This window comes from Gastrolobium bilobum, unplaced genomic scaffold (genome assembly GCF_033153095.1).
Source record: "Gastrolobium bilobum isolate Gb01-03AN ecotype WA unplaced genomic scaffold, APGP_CSIRO_Gbil_v1 utg58926, whole genome shotgun sequence".
Lineage (NCBI taxonomy): Eukaryota > Viridiplantae > Streptophyta > Magnoliopsida > Fabales > Fabaceae > Gastrolobium > Gastrolobium bilobum.
Genome location: NW_026895640.1, coordinates 49,465 through 65,264, shown reverse-complemented (window position 1 = coordinate 65,264; position 15,800 = coordinate 49,465). Strand labels below are relative to the sequence as shown.

The 15,800-nt window shown below is 34.5% G+C and overlaps 2 protein-coding genes across 2 annotated transcripts; one reads left to right on the top strand and one right to left on the bottom strand.

Annotated features, from left to right (window-relative positions):
• Nucleotides 1–4,886: 4,886 nt before the first annotated feature.
• On the top strand, nt 4,887–8,270 carry LOC133285934 (pentatricopeptide repeat-containing protein At1g01970). The gene is made up of 3 exons (XM_061483254.1): nt 4,887–5,023; nt 5,489–6,233; nt 7,395–8,270. The coding sequence occupies exons 2-3, from the start codon at nt 5,763–5,765 to the stop codon at nt 8,169–8,171; spliced, it is 1,248 nt and encodes a 415-aa protein (XP_061339238.1). The 5' UTR covers nt 4,887–5,023; nt 5,489–5,762; the 3' UTR covers nt 8,172–8,270.
• Nucleotides 8,271–10,586: 2,316 nt separating this feature from the next.
• On the bottom strand, nt 10,587–13,537 carry LOC133285941 (LOB domain-containing protein 18-like). The gene is made up of 2 exons (XM_061483264.1): nt 13,214–13,537; nt 10,587–10,970 (listed from the first exon to the last, which is right to left on the bottom strand). Exons 1-2 carry the CDS (start codon nt 13,535–13,537, stop codon nt 10,587–10,589), a joined length of 708 nt encoding a protein of 235 aa, XP_061339248.1.
• Nucleotides 13,538–15,800: the final 2,263 nt, after the last annotated feature.

The following is a 15,800-nucleotide window of genomic DNA, read 5'->3' as shown; positions in this document are numbered from 1 at the left end:
AGACCGGACCATCTAACAGTTTATACAACTCCAAATCAAAAGCACTAACATACAGTGTCATGGACAATCCCCATGCTCACTCAAATAAGGCAACATGCCCAACATCAGTCTCAATAACAACAAAAACAGCATCCATATCCAGTCATGGCAGCAAACAACATACTATCATCAACTAAGCTCTGGCCTCCTGCCACCAGAGGCATCAGTCACCAAACTACCAGAACCTGAAATAAGCATTCCCCAAACGCGGGGTGAGATATCTAAACAAGAAATCTCAGTAAGACAAGGGGTCCTCAAGGATCTTCCACCCCAAGCTCACTTACATGTGCAATATAAGTTTAAAAGCAGATATCATCATCAGTTCTAAAACAGTGCAATGCAGCAGATAATCATGCCATGTGTGTCAATTCTATTCTACTGGCCAGAGAAATGCAGGATTTACATACGCTAAATACCCACACTAGTGCAAGACGCTACTTGCATTCACCCCGGATCACCATCTCGTATGACGCTACATACTCAGGTTACCGTCAAGATGAAACAACACATGCATATTAAAAGCCATTACACATAAAGCTCAACAACATTTCAAATATTCAAAGCATGTAACACATCATGCATACAACCATACCCCCATGGGACATGGTGGAACCACAATATGGCTAAACCGAGGACACAAACTCTTACCTTGCAAGCTAACTCCAAAAGCCAAGAGTCCACAGATCAAAGTCCAAACACAGCAGATTCACAATCTGTTATGGACCAATACTATATCAATAATAATGCAACACAAGCATATAAATTAAAGACAACGCCTTTCTTTACGTTTTACGTCTTAAGGCTCCATACCAAGCCATAAGTCCTTAATCACAACGATTCTGACTTAGTTCATTAATTACAGAAGTTCAACTTCATCAATCTAGGGTCCACAAACCCCCAATAGCCTACTGTACACACAACACAGCTACTGTTCTACGAAATCTCAGAATATCCGGATATTCCTCGGGACCATATCCGGATATGCCATATCCGGATATCTCACTGGACATATCCGGATATGCAATATCCGGATATCCAGAATCCCATATCCGGATGTCCAAATCCCATATCCGGATATCTAATATCCGGATGTCCAAATCCCATATCCGGATATCCAATATCCGGATATTCCACGGGCAGATATCCGGATATTTCACGACAGAATGCAGAAACTGCATTTCGTGAAGATATCCTTCAAAGGTTGGGTTTTTACCGATTTTAAACATCTAAACATGCATTTCTAGGTGTGTTCAACATTACCCAACAACAAGTTATCATCTTTTAGTCATTAGATGCATCAAGGTACCATTTTTAAGCCTTAAAACTCAAGTTAAAGGTTGGTACAACATACCAAGGCTCAAAACTCAGAATGGAGATGCTCTTGGAGCTCAACACAGCCCCTCAAGTCTGACTCAAGGAAGATGCGCAAAAATGGCTTCACAAAGGTTGGTTATTCTCACCAAAGGTCACCACTTGGACCTCAAAATGTCATGACTATGGCTTTCAGCACCCAAACCACCCAAAACCAGCACCCTCACCCACACACAGAGGATGGAAACTCAGAATACACCCTCACACTTCCTCACCATGCATGTTCTTAAGTGTATACAAGCTCAAAGAGGGAAGAAATCAAGTAAAGGTGACAACTTGAATTCAAAAATGGTGAAAGGAGGCAATGGAATAGTAAACCACCCTCAGCCCACCAAGTGCTTCACGTAGGAATTCTGGTATGCTTAGGGTTATGTGCTAAAATGCATATATATAGCCACTTAGCCATAAAACACACAGTATTAACTTTAATTGCTACGCTTAGCATTTTAATCCCAAACTTTGGATTCTGAAACTACATAATTTTCTAAGAATTATCATATTTTTCTTATAATTTTCTAAGCGACTTTCCGGTACGCGCTTTTCCAAGCCAGTACCGATTTCTAGCACCAGTTCTCATTACTTGGACTTGAAACTCGTTTTACAAGTCCTACATATTATTCTAGTAATTATCATGCACTTACATTAATTTTCCGGGATACTTTTTCGGTACGCATTTATACCGACTAGCAGAACCGGTATCTGCATTTTTCTTCCGAAAAACGACTTTCAGCATTATTACTCACTTACTATAATTATTAAAGCCTCATAATAATTATTAGGGTCAATTATGGAATCACTTCCTATTTTCTCATAATTTATTAATTAAATTCCTTAATTAACGGTGCGGGTTCTTACATAAATCATATACATGTTCCTCTAACATATACATAGGATATCTCAAAATACATTTAAAGCATACCATAACTATGCAATCTACTGTGGTCTCCTACCAATAGATGCTCCAGCACCGTCAGTACCTAAAAGGGAGTCCCCACAACACAGGGTGAGATAAACATTTAAGTAAACTAGGGGTCCTTGGAGGAATTTTTCACCCCAAAGTTCTCTTCATGCAACAAGCCATAAACAACATAATCATGAATGTATGTATGATGCAAAGTGTGCACACTAACTGTCTAATATTCTTGCTAGTGCCTCGCACCGTTCTCAGAATACAAATGACAATGTCCTAGTCATTTTTCGTGGTAAACATACCTTCAACATGATGCTTAAGACAAAATCCTAAGGCCAAGGTACAGTGTATGAATTACGCAACCGTGCAATATACCGTACACAAAAATCGTCTTGCCATATACCCGGGTAAGAATCCCTCTTACACCACACAATATACATTATATTCAATCTATTACACAACCATATAAATGGGCTTGGTGGAACAATCAATGGATAAATCTCAAGGTCCGAAAGTTTACCTGTAAAGCTCTCCACCAATGCTTGCTCCAAGCACCAATGTCCCACAAAACAAGCTTTACTCTCAAAGCAATAACCAAACAATTCGATGACCACAACACATATCTATAAGGTTAGTTTACAATGAATCAAATTGCAATATATACGAACATACATTTATATCCATATAACATAGGCAATTCCATCATATAACCACAATGATTTAGGAACTCACCTACACTTGATTTCAATCAAGTCTCAACATCCACATCCATTGGCTCCTCCAATGCTTGGTCAACTAATGATGGTCCACAAGTCTCACACCTAGAAACACCATGGACACCATCAATACAAGTCATTTACAAACTCTTACAAACTACACTATGTACTAGGGATAGTACATTGTGTGCTAGAATGTACTACCCCTACTATATAGTGTAGGTTGTAAATAAAATGTTTGTAAATATAATTTTTTCCATAAATAATACAATAGGGATAGGTTATTCTACCTATCCTTATTCTGCCTACTTTTATCTATCTCTCTTAACACCGTTAGATTACAATCTCATCCAATGATATAGATTCACGGGATAAAACAAATCCCTTTACCCCCTCCTCTTTCCCACTGTCTCCCACCCCTTTGACCACCATCCTCTTTGTCAAAGGCATTAGTTGTACAAATCAATCATTCCTCGAATATCGAGGAATCATCGAGTTCCAAGAAACTAAAATCGGGTTTTCCATCTCAGTAAAGGATGTTGTTCTCTGGACTGAAATGATCACTGGTTATTGTAAAATGACTGATGGAATAAGTACAATTAGATGCTTTTGAAATGTTTCATGAAGCTCGATCGATAATTATGTGAAAAGGATGGGAGGAGAGAGAAATGATGGGAGCCAATGGGAGAGAATAAAATGGTAAAAAAGTTTGTTTTATCCTGCGAATCTTTATTTTTGGATGAGATTGTAATCTAATAGTATTAATAGAGGTAGGTAAAGACAGGAAGAATAAAAATAGATAGAATAACTTATCTCAATACAATATCTATGTTAAAATTTTTTATTAAAATATTTTTAAAACATACAAATATTTTTAGCATGGTATTAAACCATATTACTCTATAGTCTATACATGTCACTTGTAAAGATAGTACTTGCATTTTCTGATCATAATATATAATAATAGATATGATCTTAAATATTTTTTTTAATAATCTCGTGGATTTCAAAGGTGCTAATTTAATTATTAAAATAGTAAATAAGAGTTTGTTTACAGGAATGATGCTGTAACAACCAAGTTTTGTTACTATTAAGTTACTACCAATCAATCTCACCGTTAGATCTATTATGTTGATCCAACTATTTCTATCTTTGTATTGTCATGATTTTCCAAATTTAATACTTTATATTTATTTCCACCTTTGTATGGTTATGATTTTCCATATTTAATGCTTTCACTTTAAATATGGAGAACATAACCATACAAAGATGAAAATAAATATAACCGTTGGATCAACATAATCAATCTAACGATGAGATTGATTGGTAGTAACACAACTTGGTTTTTACAATATTCTTCCCTGTTTGTTTATTCTAAATTTAATTTAAAATGCAATATCTTAACTTAATAAAATTTAAAGATTTACAAGTAATAATAATTGAGGAAGGATATTGTAACAATCAAGTTATGTTACTACCATGTTACTACAAATCTATCTCACCGTTAGATCGATTATGTTGATCCAACGGTTATATTTATTTCTTTGTATGATCATGATTTTCTAAATTTAATACTTTATATTATTTTCACCTTTGTATGTTTATGATTTTCCATATTTAATGTTTTCACTTTAAATATGGAGAATCATAACCATACAAAGATGAAAATAAATATAATCATTGGATCAACATAATCGATCTAACGGTGAGATTGATTGGTAGTAATATGATAGTAACACAACTTGGTTATTACAATATCCTGTAATAATTAAATAAAATTTTCAACTCAGTTTTTTCTTTTCTACCTTCTTGAGTTCTTTCTTATGGTCTTATCTGTAAACGTATCTTCTGTCCTGTTTTCATCGAGAGGGAAGAGCGTGGCTTAGACGGTAGCACTACCCGATTTCAACTTTGAAGACACCAAGTTTCCAAATTGAAGAGACCAAAAGAAGAGCTTGCTCAAGTTCAAACATGAGAAAATGAAAAGGTTTGAACTTTCGAATCAATTTCTTTTGGTTTTCGTTCTTATTAACTCTAGTAGTAGATTTTCAAAGTTCTGCGATTTTTGTGTTTAACTGTGACAGAACCGAAAAGGGGATTGTGTTCCAGTTGCATTGCTTAATTATTATTTTTATTCATTTTATTTTAATCATTTTTGTTGGGTTTTATGCCTTGATTATTGAATCCCATTTTCTTTCAAGTTTTAGGTCATTGTATATGGGAAAATAACACGTTTCAGCATGTGGGTTGTTTCTAACTCTATTTTTTTTAATACTTAATAGAGTTTAGTATTTGTAAAATCTTAACTCTCTTTTTCTGTTAAATTTTGTTCATAAGAAGTTGACATTTTTTTTTATCTTAGGAGAGTTTATAATGCATTAGCATTTTTTTATCTACTTCTGTATGACACAATAAATGAATTAGTTACATTTGCTTCTGTATTGACTTTTAGGAACAAATTCAGGATCTCACTCACTATAAGGCATGTGCTTTAGAATACTAAGATTGAGGTCTCTTTATGTCTTGCACATCATCTGTGTTATAAGGAAATGAAGGAAGGGAGATAATGCTCCTATGGCTCATTTTGTGGCAGCATGTGGTTGCTAATTGTGATCTGATTCTTCTAATTTATGGGTTAGATACTTCAACTTCTTATCTTCCTCCTGCTTGCTAGCTTTGGATTGATATCTTAGGAGATAGCAGGTTCTGTTTTTTACCTTACTTTAATGATGGGGACCTATTGTTATAGCCTGCCATGCAACTTTTACCACCCAAACTACTACTCAATAACCAATGATATTACCAAATTTTATCGTGTTCAGACCAAAGGAAACTCAGTATTCGTAAAACCGATTTATTTTGATTTCCATAAACACCATGTTGGTTCAGTATTAGTAGGCGTTGGTATGGAGGAAATTGTACAAGAAGAGGTTAAAGAAGAAAACCACAGAAGGTTTAGGTGGATTGAGGTAGGCGAGAATATCACAGAAGAACAAAGACAGGCCATATCTAAACTTCCTTTCAAGATGGAAAATCGATGTAAAGCCCTGATGAGACAGATTATATGTTTTTCTGAAGAAAAGGGTAATATATCTGATCTATTAGGGGCTTGGGTGAAGATCATGAAGCCTACCAGAGCAAACTGGCTTTCAGTTCTGAAAGAGTTGCAAACAATGGATCATCCTCTATACCTTGAGGTATTTCACATCTTTTTAATTTTTAATTTTTTTGGTATAACGGCGGCAATGAGATTTGAACCTATAATCTCATGCAAACTATTCAAGCTCCTTATCACGAGCCCCTAACCTCATTACGATGGTATTTCACGTTTTTCTTATTTCATTTATACAGTATATTTCATTTCTGCTTTATCTACGAAATATTTTTTTGGAATTTGACAGTGACACGTTTACTTTTCTATCTGACATGCAACAGTGTTAATATCTTGTATCTCATGAATGTTTAATCTAAATAAAATAAATTATGAAAATTCTGGAGCAGGTGTAGACATCTAGTCCACATCAAATTGCTTTAGGAATATGTAAATTTCTGTGTCTCAAATGGCATATGTTACTTTACCCGACAGATTTTGTTAGTTTTGAATGTAAAGGTCCTACACAATATGTTTTATCTTATATAGGCTGTGGGATGCAAAACTGCATATTTAGTAAAAAAATTTCCTGGTCATTATAATTATTATTTCTTAATTACTTTGTCAAGATTTTTGTTCATATAGGGTTTCCAATTGCCAAGTATTTGGTTGACTTTTCTCCATTATAATACATGGTATACTTTTTTGGTTCAATGTAGTAGTAAGGTTGCTTTCGAAGCGTAATTTAGTTGTTTTTATGGTATTTCTCTATAAATCCTTTGAATTTGTATATACAACACACTATCCCCATGCCGTTTATGGCTTCCCAAATCATCTCTCCCTCCCTCCCTCTTCTCTAGTACCATCTGTGTGATCCAAGTCTGATAGACAAGTGTTAGTTACGTATCCTTATTCCTTGTTCTGTCTATTGTTTAGCCATTTGCACTATGAATATAACGATTATATATGCATTATGAAAATGATTGTGTCTTCCATTTTATGGCTCTGTGATTTGTAACTGGAAATTGAATGCAGTTTATTCCTGTAGCCATCTAAACATACTGGCAACATAACTAAACATCTGCCTAGTAAGTTTTTGAAGCAAGGATGCAATATACTATATTATTAGAAAGGGAAGAGAAATTTAAGCATCACAATATTTATGAATTATTTTTCATGGTAGGTAGTCATTTTCTTACCTCTCTATGCATCTTATTATGGTTACATATGAATGAAACATTAACTGTGGATTTATACACATTCGTAGGTGGCAGAACATGCACTTCTAGAAGAATCCTTTGAAGCCGAAGTTCGTGATTATACAAAGATAATACATTGTTATGGCAAGAACAATCAACTTGAAGATGCTGAAAACATTCTCGCAGCAATGAAGCAGAGGGGGTTCATCTGTGATCAAGTAATTCTGACTACCATGGTTCACATATACAGCAAGGCTGGCCATCTTGATCAGGCCAAGGAATATTTTGAAGAGATCAAATTGCTTGGTGAACCTTTGGATAAAAGATCATATGGCTCAATGATCATGGCCTACATCAGAGCCGGAATGCCCGAACAAGGAGAGAATCTACTGCAAGAAATGGATGCACAGGAAATATGTGCAGGAAGTGAGGTTTACAAAGCATTACTTAGAGCCTACTCTATGATTGGTAATGCTGAAGGTGCCCAAAGGGTGTTTGATGCAATTCAGCTGGCTGGTATCACCCCAGATGACAAAATGTGTAGTATTCTTGTTTATGCCTATGGTATGGATGGCCAAAGTGAAAAGGCTCGCATTGCATTTGAAAATATGAGAAGAGCAGGTATCAAACCTACTGATAAATGCATAGCTTCATTACTGGTTGCATATGAGAAGGAAAACAAGCTAAATGAAGCATTAAGTTGTCTAATAGATTTGGAGAGAGATGGCATTATGGTTGGGGAAGAAGCTTCTGGAATGCTTGCTAGGTGGTTCAGAAAACTAGGGGTGGTGGAAGAGGTGGAGCTTGCTTTAAGAGACTTTGCCACCAGTCACCAGAAAATCTAATATTGAGGTTACTGCATCATAATATATCTGAAGCTCTTTGTGAGCAATGTCCTTAAGGAAGCACTACTGTTCTCAGTAGTATTATGGAAAAAAAAATAATTATGATATATTTGGATTATAGTATAAAAGAATTAATCTAAAAAAAGTTATTTTTTTTTTTATAAATATTGAATTTAACTCTTATTTTATAAATATTAAATAAGTGGAGCTCTGTCCAAATTTGTAAATATAAAAAAAGATAGACGGAATTTTAACATCCCTAAAGCTTTTGTTGACTATCGTTCTGGGATAGAGAGAAAATTTCGTTGAGTTTTGGACTACAAATTGAATCGAAGTCTAACAATAATGCCTCCAAGGCTCAAAACACAGGATCACTAAACAAGAGAAAATAGCCAACAGATCTTCTCCTTGCAAAGATATCATGTAATTTTTTTCTTGGATGAATGGCCATGTTGTGGAATCATGTGTAATTCAGTTTGGTGATTTGATGGTGTTTCGTCAATAAGGTTTTATTTAGAATTTAAGAGAAAGGGAATTCCACATTAATTGGGAATAGATTAAGTGAGGACTACATCAACAACACATTTATCCTAAATTAATTGGGGTCGGAGATTAAATGAGGACTACAAGGAGAAAAATCTATAGATTAATTGCATTAAGATTTTGGGGTTACTACAAGATGTACGACTTATTTATGATAGTTTTTTGCTTAGCCGATTTAAAATTACCACTCCTACCTACCTAGCCTCAGCTTCCCCTAATGTTCTCCCTTCCCATTGGTTTTCTTTGACCACCTTACGGTTTTAATGATACAAAAAAACAAGAAGAATGAATTTTAAGTACATATCTGAATTGTAGTGGATTCGAAGCCGGATCTGTATCCCTCAAGGCATATAGTATCTTAATGTATGGGTGCTTAAGAAGGCAGTGTAAAGACCAAAGTTCAAGAAGAGTCACCATAGGTGCGCGAAAAGAGTTACAAAGAAGGAGAATGTGTGTAAGGCAATATTGGCTCTAGAATCTAGCAAAGTAATAGCTCGTGAAACTGCAAGATAACGAGTGCATTCTTTGTTGGAGATGTGATGTTTATATAGATGGAAGAATATTCTTTAATAATGAGAAAGAAGTGATGAGCTAAAAACTGTGAGTCAATACCTCAACTTTGCAATAAGACATTGCCTCACCATCATAGATGTACGATGGTGAGCTATGCATAGAAGACGAGGATCCCCTGTAGTAAGGATCATATACTTACCTGTGGAATACTACTTAATCAGGCTTCTATTGGGCCTTTGAATGACCGACCTAATCTATTGGGTCTGTGTGGGCCGGCCAAAACAATATCAATGAGCAACAATTAAAAGGAGAAATCAAGAAACAATCCATCAAATTGCAAGAATATTTGATCAATTCCATGATTAAGATCAAAGTGCTATTGAGTTTTGATCATTTTTTTTTTCGGAGATATTCCAAACGGTTCATCGCTTCGTGATTAGTTCGATTTGGGACGGATCCAGGGATTAACGCTTTAAACCCCCCAAAGACGGTACTAGGGACGATCGAACACATGCTATCATCCTCAACTGCTCAGTTTCCTAACACCAACTGAGCTATCATCATTTGGTGATCAATTTTCAAGTTGCATGAAGTTTCAGAAAATGGTCTAAAAATAATTGGAAAATCTCTTCAACGGATTTTAATATCTTAGAACATTTTCCTTGAGTTAAAAATACGTTCTTAGTCAATCTGAACCTACCACCTTAAGGGAACGTCCTTACGGTATTAGGAAACAAAAGACTAAACAGTTCAATATTGTACTTTATTTTATCTCAAATCCTTTTCAGAATAGTTCAAAGTATTATTTAGAGTTACTATCCTTGTGGGACCGATAACTGCACTAATAATCTCACTCATTACTTGATGCATGCTCTTACTAACCTTTTACACTAAAAGGGAATGAATTTCATTCATAAAATTAATTTGCTCTCAAACACACACCTAATACAAGTCGGAGTACGTGAACAAATCCCGGCTCATAAATGAAACATTTTCAAATATTGTATTCTAATATACGTCCATAATCTTACTACGACGGACGGTTGATGTGGTTCGAAATGTGAGGTTGAACTTATGTAATAGCTTCTTATTAATACAAAATAAGGTTGTAGTATATCATAATTCACACAAACATAAAATTTAAGATTGTTCAATGCACTTTTTCTATAAAAATAAATAAATAAAGGAAGGGGAGAATAATGATATAATAATAACGATTATTATAATAATTACTATATATAACTCATATATCAAAACATATTTGAAGATATATATATATATAAGATCCGGCTTTGCTAGTTTTCCATCATGATCAACCAAAGGAAAAAGATTAGTTGATTAAAGTCAAAATATGTTCAATCATTTAGAAAGCGACAGAGATGAAGAGGCATTGGAGGATGGTGCATGAGGTGGAGGTGGAGAACCATGTCTATGTGAAAGCTCACGTGCCACTCCATGAAGATGAAGATCACCACTTGTGCTTGATGGTGCAGCACCCAAATATTGACGTGGGTCCATGGCCCTTTGCTGCATGGCCCATGAAGTTTGGCCCATTGGATCAAAAAGTGAAGTTACATCATAGGTGGCCGGCATAGCCACCGCGGTGGCGGACGGTAAGTCGGCAATTGAAAAAATCGGTTGTGCCACCGCAAGCTGCGGTGAATGAGGTGGTGGTTGTTGGGGTGCCTCCAATGTGGTAAGGTGACCTTGTAAGTAGGATAGTTCTGCTTGTAAACTCATCACCTATAGAACAAATAAGCCAGCAAATGTAATGAACAGGAAAAATAAATACATTAGGTGATTAATTTTTTTTCTTCTTATTTTTGAAAAATCAAATCAATTATTTTATAATAATTTTTTTCTTATTTTTCTGTCTCATCTTATATTTGGTATTAAAAAAAAACCTTTTTTAGTTTTAAAAATTACAATAACTTCTTTGACCTTAACTTTTCATCGGCCAAATAACTATTATTGTATTTTTTTTATTGTTTTAAAAACGTTCTCTCTTAATATTGTACTAGAATTTTCCCTTTTCATACAACTTTTTGTTCAAATAAAAGAAAGATAAAATTATGTATAAAAAAAGAAGCAGATAAAATTATTAATTACAGTTAAAGAAATATTAATAATGTGGCAATCTTGTAACAATTAAAAAAGGTGAGAACCCCGAGCTGCCCTGAGACCAAGGAACCTATAATGCAAGAATGACAATGTAATATGTGTAAGTAGTTTTTTCTTTTCTTTAACCATTTAAACTATTTTTTTCTCATGGGAAGGAAAAACTAATTAAGTAACATTGCAAATAATCAATGTTTTGGTTCTTACTTTCAAGTTGTACATTGTCTCTACAAAAAAGCAATATATCCGAGACAAGATAATTTTCTTAAGTAATAAATTCGGAAACATACCCTAACAAAATAGAAAAAAGTCCACAATTTAATGGAAAATGCTGGTTTTGAGTTTTTCTTTTCTTTTAAACTATGTGCTAGAGTATGATGCTTTAATTCTCTTTCTTACACCTCACCCCATTTATGGTGAAAAAAAAAACTTCTCATGTAGCTCGGTTTGCAACGGACGAAAGGGTTGAACTTGTCTTGAACCCACTGGTGAAGCGTAAATGAAATTCACTCCACAATTATACTCCAAATACAACACAAGCTACAAATTCGAGGCTATATAACTTTATTCAAAATTAAATGAGCGGAAAAAAAAGTAGAGCTTAGTTCTACCCTACTAATGACTAATTAAGATCTCTTATATCTCATTTAATATGAATCTTAGTTATCTATAAATAAATCAACGGGCATTCTTTTCCTAACGTCTTGTCTCTCTTATCATCTCACATTACAGAGTTAGATATGAGTTGCACATTCTCAACTATGTCTTTATGCAAAAGAGAATGGGTGAAAGTTATTGTAATTTTTTTTTTTTTTTTATCAAGGTCATTTTGAAAAAGAAAAAAAAAAAAGGTAGGGACATAAACATGAATTTTTATTTTCCCTATGAAAAATGTTTAATTAAAACCTGGAAACTAACCGACCATCTCCCCAAAACCAGCAAGAACCAAGGACTTTATGGCACTACACATTTGTGTATAACAGCCGACAGCATCATTTGTTAATCAATTGAAAGAGTTGTGGATTTCACTAAAATGCATAGAAACTGTCCCCTCTACTTCCATGGCTTGGCAAGCCCTACCTTTGTTTTCCTCTTTCCCCAAACCTTACTTTTGTTCCTAATTTGGAGGGCACAAAGCACTACTACTACAATGTATGCAAATTAAGGCTTTGTTCAAGGAATGGAGGGTACTATACATCTCCTTATAGACAAAAGAAACAAAATGAAACTTATATCATATCTTATAGCTTCATTTAGAAGCCCAACCTTAATTAACTTCAACCCTGAAAATAATAATAATTATTATTATAATCCGCTACTTTTTGTCCCTTTGTTTGCGGTTACAAAATGAGCTTCAAAACCATCCAAATGTGATGTGAACATCAGAAAATGGGGGTTAATTTCATTTTCACTTATTGGCTAAAAAACAAAACAAGATAAATTGGGCAGTTACATCAGTCATATATGTGGTTTTGCAATTTCTAGAAATTACTCCATCTAAATTTTTTTTTTAAAAAAAATCCCTTCTACACTCACAATGTACACATTATACTTGTAAATCTAAAATTACTTATTAAGGTGCTAATTCTAGAATCAAGAAAAAAAAAAAAAGAGTCTTAAAAGCTGGCAACTTTCTATGATAAATTACCATAGCTGGCAAAAGAAGCTTAGGATAGAAAAAGAAACTGATAATTAAGACAACCCAAGAAGCAAACAAACAAACAATGAATATGATGGATAAGAGCCAAGAACATCTTCATCTTTTAATCTTATATAAAAAAAAAACATTAATAATAATAATGACAACATGTTTAATCATAACTCTATCAAAAGCTAGCTCTAATAAAAATCAAGAATGAATCTATTACCTGTTGCTGAAGGGCAAAGATATGAGCAACACAACCATACACAGGATCTCTCAGCCGTGACTGTGCTTCATAACAAATGGTGACCACCGCATCGGGCCTCCGGTGCACCGGAACATTAAGGAGGAGCTTGGACACGTTGCTTGCTCCGAACACCTTGTGCACCGCCGCAAAATGGGTTGTACCTTGTTCAGAATCGAAGTATGGAGCAAAGATGCACCCTTGCACACACTTCCTTCTCAAGAACTTGCAAGCACCACAAGGGCTGCTACTACCACTGCTTCCACCACCGCTTCCACTTCCGCTACTAGAAGAGTTTAGACTCATCTTTAATCAACAATTTTTTTTTTTTTTTTTCAATGATTATACCTTTTTGGTGAAGGGCATGTAATAATTAGGTTAAAAACTAGGGTTTTATGAGAAGGAAGGATGAAGAAGAAGAAGAAGGAGAAAAGGGAATGGTGATATATGATTGTAGAATTGAATAAGGATTTAATAGGAAAGAAGAAACCTTAAAAGCCACGCGAGGGAGCAAAGGCTTAACCTCCACATTTTAGCTATGCTTGCTTTGCTTGCTTGCGTGAAGAAAAAAACATGAGACATAAGCTAGTTTGCTATTATATAACCTTTAACTGCTTCTCTCTTTAAACTTTTTTCCACTTTTGTCCTCCTTCCTCTCGTGATTTTATTCAACAAAACTCATGTTCCTAATTTCCTCTTTATTTCTCTCTTCAAAACACACACACACACATACACACTTGACACTCTCTCTATAGCTATATATCATGTGAGTGCAAGTTATGTATTGGAAGTAAGCTTTGAATTTTGAGTAGAGATGATGTATCTTAAAAGAGGTTTTTGTTCCAGACCCAAAATGAAAATTATTATATTATATTATATTATAGAGAGAGAGAGAGAGAGAGAGAGAGAGAGAGAGAGAGAAAAAAAACGTGTGAAGGGGAGTGACTAAATTTGCCAGGAGCTTGTATAACGCTGCGTGGACGGCAAAAGAAGCCAACTCTCATTTTCTCAGTTTCTTTCAATAACACAACAACATTGATGAAAATGACTCAGCATTTTGTCTTCCTCTTCTTTACACTAAATGCCAAAAAGCTTAGCCTAGGAGTTGTGTAGAAAAAATGACATGAATGCCTGCATTCAAGTTCTCTTTATTTGGGTAATTAATTATGATATATTTTACTATATATGTTTGATTTTTATTTATTTATTTACCGAAGGAATAGATAAAATAGCAAATCGGCTGATATTAATTTTTTTTTTATACCAATCAATATTTGAAGTCCTAACGGATTTGATTAATTTAATTTTGAATTTGAACATCTCTATATTTTTCAAGAGTTGCGACTATCTAGTATCGAATTCACTATCTATAAAGTATGTCAAATCCTGAAGTTTGCAAACATAGTAGAGATGAAAATATTTGATCCAATTAATCGATTCATTCTGTGGAAGAATTAAAAAAAAAGATAAAGATGTGAGGACCATACCCCTCAAGGGCGTGGGTTCAAACCCCGCTGGCTGATGTGAGAACTTTGTTAGTGGATGATATGTAATCTCTCTCAGAAATCTTCAAAGAGGTTGGGGGTCTTCCCTGACCCTAGTGGGATACCGGTGTCTAACTCCACTTAAACTTTTTTTTATACAAAAAAAGAAGATAAAGATAAATAAATATAATTGAAGTTTCCGAAAAAAAATGTTTTTTGTACTTAATTACACGAGACTGATAATCGTGAATGAATGACTAAGTTAATATGTTTTCCAATTTGATAACATTGAATGACCTAAATTCTATATAATTTCAGATGTACTCAGCCAATATGATTCAGATTAAGAAAAGTTGTAAATGGAATAAATCATAAATTTTTAAATTTGAGAATAAAACCATGTAATCAATGACACTTGCAATTTTATTTTATAAATGAAAGACTATTTATTTATTTCTGAGATGATCACGTCATGCATAATAATTATATTTGTATTTATCATTCAATCATTAATGCGAAAGTTTAAATACTACTGTAAAGACACAGTTATTTACATTAATTGTATTGTAATGCAAACTTTTTTTGTGAAAGACAAGTGGACACTACTCCATCGTAAGGGAAAGAGGATGGTTTTTTGACCCTTATAACCTTTTATTAAAAATTAATTACCAAATTAACCTTCATTATAAACTATTTCAAAAATTTAACCCCCTCAAAAAACATAATACCAATCTGTCCCTGTTTGACAGTTGACCAACAGACCTACCCGGGTACACCCCTCCCTACCCGGGTATTTTTTGAAATTTTGTGCCTACCCGGGTAGGAAGGGGTGTACCCGGGTATAGTTCTTGGGATCTTAAAAATTGTTTGAATTATCTACCCGGGTACGGAGGGGTGTACCCGGGTAGTTCTCAATAAGAGTACATTTGACACTGCTGAGGATGCAGCTCGTGCATATGACACTGCTGCTCGAGCTTTGCGTGGTGCTAATGCTAGGACCAACTTTGAATTGCCAGAGTCTGCAACCTCTGGTGCTACAACTAAGCGTGGTGGTGGTTCCAATTTCATTCCTGATAACATTGAAC